Genomic DNA, 7,775 nt, shown 5'->3' with positions numbered 1-7,775 from the left:
CTAGACACTGACCCACAGGCCACCAGGGTTCTAGACAAGCCTTCCTTGGTGGGCTTTTCAGAGTCCCCCTAAAACCCAGTCCAGGTGGACAGGTGAAGAAATACTAAGCTTCCCTGGCCCAGTGAACTGAGATGTGCACTGATTAAAACTACACTTTATTAGCTGGCTTGGGTCAGAAACCAAACCACTTCTCCCAGCCTGCCATGTCCGGCATGGTTGTTCCAGAGAGACTCCTACAGGTCACAGCCGTCCACCCAGTCGTTGAGGTCCTTGCCCTGACAGTGATGCCTCCAGGCCTCCCTGTAGATGACAAAGGGAAGAGGAGAGGGCACGTTAGCCAAAGCTTAATTCAGTCCCTGCTCAGAGAAGAGCGAGCATGCCAGCAGGGCTCTAAACCAGAAGTGAGAGGAGGAAGGAGACTAGCAAAGGGAAGAGGAATGAGTACATCGGATGACTTCCTAAGACTCCCCGTGGAAGAAGTCAAGGGCACGGGAGATCATGCCCTGAGCGTGTCATTTTTCTAACCTCCATGTTACCAGTGGTAACAGTATAATCTGTTATCCCAGAAGTCAGTGGCATGGACCTAGATCTCCAGAGTCTGGATCCCAAAACACGAGGGTCTGGATTTCCTAGGCTCTTCGGATAATGCTGCTTCTGAAACAATGATGCCACCTGGCCTGGGCACATAGCATTCCCTCATGCACCTCCCCTTGAACAACCTGCCACAGCCACCGTAGGAGCTATGTCGACACATAGCATGCTCCCGTGTTCCAGCTGTATAGCTGAAACTTTGATGAAAAAGCACTTGCCCAAGATCCACCGCTAGCAGACAGGATTGTGTCCACAGCCAATTCCTTTGACTATCAATCTGGGTCTTTCCATTGTTGGCAACTCTAGAGCTCCCAGGCTCTTCCAGGACCCTTGCTGTTCTAGCTCCGCGTCTCTAGCTGACATCTTGAGGAAAATAGGTAAGGCCATGGGTCCTGGGGTATGAAGTTCTCAAGGGTGCCAAGCTCTGATCATCAATGTCCTCGATGATGTCATTGTCAAAGACTCCAAGTGCCCCGAAAATCCTCCCTAGATCTGTTCCCCAAGAACAGTTGAGTGGCTTGTTAGTTTCCTACACTAGGACCTGGAACAACGTCCGTTCTCAATGTGCCGGTGGGGAATAATCAATGATCCCCTTCCACCCTCTAGAACCACTTCCTGTTCCCAGCCTCAGCCACCTCTCGAGGTATATAGACCAAAGTATGCGTGCCTCTCAAGGGTTACATTATCTACAGATTTACCCCCAATGATAACTGTTGCAAACAACAAAATTGAACCCCCAAAGACCTATTTCCTCCATCGTAGAATGGTGTCTCCAAGTCCTCAAGCTTTTGGGTAGTGCCTAAGGCTACAAACATCACCTTTCTCAAGTATGTGGGTGTCGCCATGCCCTGGTGCACCTGCCTCGTTGTGGACTTGGTTTCTAGGGCTTCCCTGCCCCCAGCTCTGCTCCCTGCTCCTTCATTGTCTCCATCCTAGTCTGTCCTGGTCCATTGCACTGGCCATGGACCAGAGAGGGCTTAAGAACGAGAGATGTGATGGAGGAAGAGGGACGGGTGAGACGGAGCCAGAGGGGGCAGGTGGAAATGACTCTTAATCTAGAGGAGGTCCACAGATCGACGTTATGAGTCTAGAGAAACTCCACAGAGAGAGCATGTGAATCTACAAGTCCATTGATGGGGCCTGGAAAAGGCTGCCGCTTTGTCAATCAGAGCTGGGTCTCTAGGATCCAGCTCACTGCTCGCTCACACTTTGTGTCTCTCCGTCTTGCACACACACACACACCCATCCTACCTCCTTCCTCCAGTCTAACTCTCATGTGGAAGCCTGCAAGGATTTCCAAATGGGTCCCCCTCCCTTAGTCTCTCCCTCATCCTTCTGTTCTTGAGATATGGTGTTCAATTGCCTTCTAACTACCTCCCTAGCTTTGTCACCTGCTCCAGTCATCCATCATCCTGATGTACCAGCTACAGGGAGTACTTGACCTTCCCCAGATTCGACCTGCCTGCTGGTTTCTCATGCAGAAATCAGAGTAAACTGAAGCCTGGAGACTAAGGAGGGAAACGCCCAACTAAAGAGACTGAGAAGCTGTGCTGTGAGGCAATGCTTCAGAGGCACCCCTGTGCAACAGTGATCTACTTCTACTCCCCACCAGGTGCTCCACTGTAACATAGGCAATCATGATTCCCTTGCCGGTGAGGATCCAGCTTGGGGAAGGAGCTGAGGACTGCGAAAGCTGAACCAGGGAGCTCCAGAGCCCCACCTATTCTTCAAGCAGAGCACCTCGTCACTGATCACTTGTACACAAGCTCCGGTTTGGACAAAGAGGGTATGTGTGTGTGTATATATATATATATATATATATATATATATATATATATATATATATATAGAGATAGAGAGAGAGAGAGAGAGAGAGAGAGAGAGAGAGAGAGAGAGAGAAAAGAGAGTGTGCGTCCTGGTCTAAAGGACTATTAATTACACAGGCATCATAGCATAGCAAGAATCTTGGAAGAGCCAGACTCTTGATCTCCCAAACTTGGTGCAGTCTCTTAAGGCTCTGTGACCTCCAATGAATTGCTTATCCCCCTTAGAGCCCCGTGTGTCATCTGTGATACTCTCATGGTAGAACGCCCATGCCAAGAGCAACTGTGAGGATGTGGGTCCTGTGTAAGGGAGCTAGTGCCTGGCACAAAGTGGGTGCTTGGAAAGGTTAGCTGTTGCTGTCTGAACCAGTCCTAATTGTGCCACCTCAAAAGGTACCCGACCCAAACAACTCACCAGCTGGCCAGACCCCGGGGCCCCTGGGCTATCTTCATGGCACAGATGACGGCTTCCTTCAGGCCCGGCTTCAGCAGGTCTGAGGGGAGGCAGAAACACACATGAAGAGCAGGGAGCAAAGCCGGACACCTGGATTCCAGCTCACTGCTTGCTAACACGTTCTTGCCCCCCTTCTTGCATGCACACAGGACCCCCTACCTCCCTCCTCCATCCCAACCCTAATCCTGTCTTGATTCCTCTGGCAGGCAGCACAGGTGGTATTCTGCCCCTCTCTCGGAATCAATACCCCACCCTTCGTTCCAATAGCACCGAGGACAGCTGGCCACCCCCAAATCAGATTTGTCATCATCCCTTGCCCCATTCCCTTCTCCTCCATAGGCCCAGCCGATTGTGGGGCGCGGGGGGGAGACGCAAAGACTGGGGCATTGCCCCAACTCCAGCCAGCCTGGGCCCCGAGCCCCGCCTACCGGTGCAGTACATGCGGCACAGGTTGGGAGCCTTCTGATTGAAGTTGTTGCACCACTTGCGGCTGTTGATCTGGAAGATGCCGTTGTTGGTGCTTCCATCTGCCTCGTGGTCCACGGCAGCTGTGTTAAAGCCACTTGTGAAGTAAGCAAGGCAGACCCCTGAGCGGAGCAGAGATACAGGCCTGTGGGTCAGACAGTCCAGAGGGGAGAGGCAGCCAGGGCCCAGGCAGGCCGACCCAGACCAGAGGGCACTCAAGGTCCACCAGGCACCTTCTTTCCACTGAGTCTCCTCCTGCCTCAGGGTGCTCAGGGCAGCGTGCCTCCAACCTGCTCTGCAGAGGAAAAGTGGAGGCCCAGAGGAGGGGCATGACTTGCCCAGGTCAGGACTCGACCTGGAGCCAGCATTCTCCCCTGTGGTTCATTGCTTAGCACCTCGTGGGGCCAAGCAGTGTTTGTTGGAGTGAATGCACAAGAACCAGAGGCTTTAGATGCGAGGCCAGGAAACCACAAGTCTGGTCTCAATCGGGGCTGGGACTGGAGACAAGGGGAATCCCAGCATGGGGAGGCTTTGCAGACAGCTTCCCGAAACAGTCGCCCTCTTAGAGCTTGGTGTTGCTGGCTCGCTCGGTTTGCCCCGTCTAAAGCCCTAGAGGGTGACGATGAGTCAGAATGGACTCACTGGCCCTGAGCCGGGTTTGGGTTTTTTACAGTTCGATTGTCACCCCTGTGGTTCACGGCTGCCCGGTCAGCACCTGACTCGGTGGTAACCCTGCGCACTGTGGGATGGAAGGCTGCCTGATCCTGCACAGTGGGACCACGCTGTTGTCATCCAGAGGGTGCCGTGGGCCCTCAGAAGTAGGTCACCAGGTCTGTGTTCCTAGCCTCAGTCTAGAAACGCCGCTGAAACCTGCTTGGCATCTGGCCAGCACACAGGGTCCCCACTGACAGACCCAGCTCCCAGCCCCAAACCACCAATTTTGGTCAAAAACCAATTTGCATCGAGTCACCTTGGACCCACAGCAACCCTAGAATGTCTAGCCAGCCTCCCGTGGCAATGACTAAGCTTGGGGCCCTCTGCTATGCTGTTCCTTTGACTGCTGGTTTTGTCAGCGGGGAAAATTAGGAGGTCCCCACCCAGCTGCCTCCCACCTGCCCACCAAGAGTTTAACTCAATGTTGGGCAGTTCCTATAACCCTCCCTTTATAGGCACTAACACAAAGACTCCCCCAAGCCACATCCCTTGAGCAAGAGGGAAGGAAGGTGGGGAGTGGCAATCGGGGAGAGGGGCCGGCAGTGGGGAAGGTTCTCACAGTCAGCCAGGCTGTGTCCACGGTATCCTTCCAGACCAAATTCCTGTAGTACCCTGGCCAGCTCACAGCGACTGTAGACCTTGGCCTCGCTGGCAGCCAGCAGGCAGCTGAGCAGAGACAGGAAGGCCAGCATCATGCTCCCGGGCGGGTGCAGCCGCCTCCTGGGAGCCCAGCTCCTGGCTTCCGTGCTGGTGGCAGAAGCAGAGGCCCCGCCACTCTGGCTCAGAGCTGGGCTCGGAGATGGCATGCCGCTCATCAGCCGTGGCCGTCCTGTCACAGGTGCCTACTCCTCGGAAGGAGGAAGAGAGGAGAGACAAGGTCGGAGTGCACCCCTGGGACACGGGGAGCAAGGGTGGGTGAGCAAAGAGACACCAGCGATGGAAATCACCTCCCTGGCCACCCTGCTGATGCATCCATCATACATCCGAGACCCGGAGAGGGCTCTCCACGAGCAAGCCTCTCTCCCTTCTAATCCTGCTATAACCCGCCCTGGCTCCGCAGCTAAGGACCAGGCGAAAGACTGACAGACACTGAGCCCTACACTGCATGCCAGGCATTCCGTAGCCCTAAGACAGACCCAAGGTTTCATAAAGTGTAGACCCAGACTCATGTTTGTGTGAATCCATAGCCCCACCGGGGTATAGCCATGAGCAGATGTTCCCAGACTTTCATAGTCATACATAACATGTGTTAGAGTCAAGTGTGACAGGGGGAGGGTAGGAAGACGGGGTACTGTACTATGGGCATGTTCAGTAAGAGTTAACCACATGTAAAGAAAGCTGATGGTGCCTGGCTATCAAAAGATATAGTGTCTGGGGTCTTAAAGGGTTGAAGATAAACCAGCGAGCATCTAGCTGAGAAGTAACAAAGCTCACATGGTAGAAGCACACCAGCCTGTGTGATCATGAGGTGTCTATGGGATCCGTTATCAGGCATCAAAGACCCAAAACAAAAAATCATATCCATACGAATGTGAATGGGGTGGGGGTGGCAGAGTGGAAACTCAAAGCCCATCTGTAGACAATTGGACATCGCCTCACAGAAGGGTCACAAGGAAGAGACGAACCAGTCAGGGTGCAATATAGCATGGGAGAAACATACAACTTTCCTCTAGTTCCTTGATGTTTCTTCCCTCCCCACCCCAACTATCATGACCCCGATTCTACCTTACAAATCCAGCTATATCAGAGCATGTACACTGGTACAGATAAGAGCTTGCAACACAGGGAATCCCGCACAGATAAACCCCTCAAGACCAATAATGAGAGTAGTGATTCAGGAGGGGAAGGGGAAGGTAGAGGGAGAAAGGGGGAACTGATCACAATGTAACTGTTCACAAATATATCTCTCCCAGGGAGACAGACAACAGAAAAATGGATGAAAGGAGATATTGGTCAGTCGGTGTAAGACATGAAAAAAATAGTAACATCAATTATCAAGGGTTGTTGAGAGAGGAAGGGTGGGGGGCGGGGGAAACGAGCTGATACCAAGGGTTCAAGTAGAAAGAAAATGTTTAGAAAATGACGATGGAAACATATGTACAAATGTGCTTGACACGATGGATGTAAGGGTGAATGGATGGCTGGTGATAAGAGCTGTACGAGCCCCCAATAAAATGACTTTTACAAAAAGAGTTAATGGCACAAAGGAAGAGAGACTTGGTGGACTGCAGGCGTGGCAGGAAAGCCTGAGCTTCCCATCAGAGGGTGGGGAGGGCGGGGAAGGGAGAACCTTCTCTGTGTTCTCAAAATATGTCAGACCAATTGCCAGGGATGGCTCCTCCCTTGCTCTTGTCTAATCAGCTCAGCACTTCCGTGCCAGTCCCCCAACTTACAGATGAGGACACCGTGGTGACTGCCACACGGCGGCTGCTCCTGATGTTCGTAGCAGAGTCACCCAAACATGATCTCATCCTGAGGGCCTCACAGCTGCTCCCCGGCTAGCAGCAGAGCCCAGAGACCTACCAGCATGGTCCCCTCGCTTTTAGCGCGTCTCTCTCCCAGGCCAGGACCCCCGACCTCTAACCGCCCCCACCTCTGGTCAGCCCAGCCCAGGGTCCTGTTTAATCGCTCACTGGCCAGGCGTCCTCCCCACCAGAGCGGAGACAGCCAGCTATGGCAAAGTGTTGGCAGGGCAACCCTTCAGCGCGGGGCGCCCCTCCCCCCACACTCCTGCTGCGGCCTGGTGGCCAGCGTTAGGACAAGGATGGGCACGAGGGAGGCAGCTCCGGTCTTCTGGAACCCCCAGCTCTGTGAGCTCATCTTCTAGAACAAGCCCCACCCAGTGAGCTTTGACTAGCCTCCCTTCCCAGAGCCCCTCACTTTCCAGGTCTAGGGGCATCTTTGTTGTCAGTTACTACGAGTCAACTCCAACCCCTGATGTCCATCCCACGTGCAGTGGACACGTTGCCGAGCCAGCGGCGTCAAGACCCGGGGTATGTTCGCCTCTGGGGTGGCGGCGGTTTCACTGCCCTTCAACCTGAGGGCGGGTGGGGGTCCTCCCGCCGCCTGCTATCAGACAACATTCTCTGAGGATCTCTGACGTTTTCATTGGCTGATTTTCAGAAGTGGATTCAAGGGTGCTTCTTCTTCGTCGGCCTTAAGGGGCTAGCACCTCTGAAAGCTCAGCACCATGGGCAGCTCTCACGGAAGGACACACTGACAAAGGTGATGGAGGGACATCTGTGGTGGCTGCTGCTGCCTGCCATGCCGTCACTCCTGACTTGCGGATGGCCTACAGGTCAGAGGCAGGCTGCGCCATAGGCTTGACAAGTCTGTCAGCTTTCTGGAAGCCGGCAGCCACAGTACGCCCATCCACAGAGGTAGCCAGCTGGTTGGTGGCTTTGACCAGCCAGCCGCTGAGCACTTAACCACTGCAGTCCTCACGCTGCCCGCTAGGCTCGCTCTGAGTTGAATTATGGGTTCACTGGTGACCAGGTCTTTCTCCTGTGGGTGTGTTGAGTGGCTTCAAGCCACCCACCTTTCCGCTAGCAAGGGAACCTTTAGCCGGTTGTACCACCAAGAGTCCTTCATAGGGTATTACCATAACTGCCGGGCGGACAATTTTGACGCACGGTAACCCTGGAGGACTGAGCAGAGCTGCTCCTTAGGATTCTCGAGCCTGTGACTCTTTCTGCACATAGACAGCCTCATCCGTCTCCCACAGAGGG

General features: G+C 53.9%; 1 protein-coding gene across 1 annotated transcript; it reads right to left on the bottom strand.

The window, feature by feature from the left end:
* Nucleotides 1-233: 233 nt before the first annotated feature.
* On the bottom strand, nucleotides 234-6,576 carry SPACA3 (sperm acrosome associated 3). Its single transcript, XM_013005866.2, has 5 exons — nucleotides 6,571-6,576; nucleotides 4,607-4,889; nucleotides 3,297-3,455; nucleotides 2,830-2,908; nucleotides 234-300 (listed from the first exon to the last, which is right to left on the bottom strand). Exons 1-5 carry the CDS (start codon nucleotides 6,574-6,576, stop codon nucleotides 234-236), a joined length of 594 nt encoding a protein of 197 aa, XP_012861320.2.
* Nucleotides 6,577-7,775: the final 1,199 nt, after the last annotated feature.

The sequence above is a fragment of the Echinops telfairi genome, unplaced genomic scaffold (assembly GCF_000313985.2).
Source record: "Echinops telfairi isolate 266 unplaced genomic scaffold, ASM31398v2 ScPeMD7_7458;HRSCAF=8496, whole genome shotgun sequence".
Lineage (NCBI taxonomy): Eukaryota > Metazoa > Chordata > Mammalia > Afrosoricida > Tenrecidae > Echinops > Echinops telfairi.
Note: the sequence above shows the minus strand (reverse complement) of the source record. Positions and strands in the feature narration are given on the sequence as shown.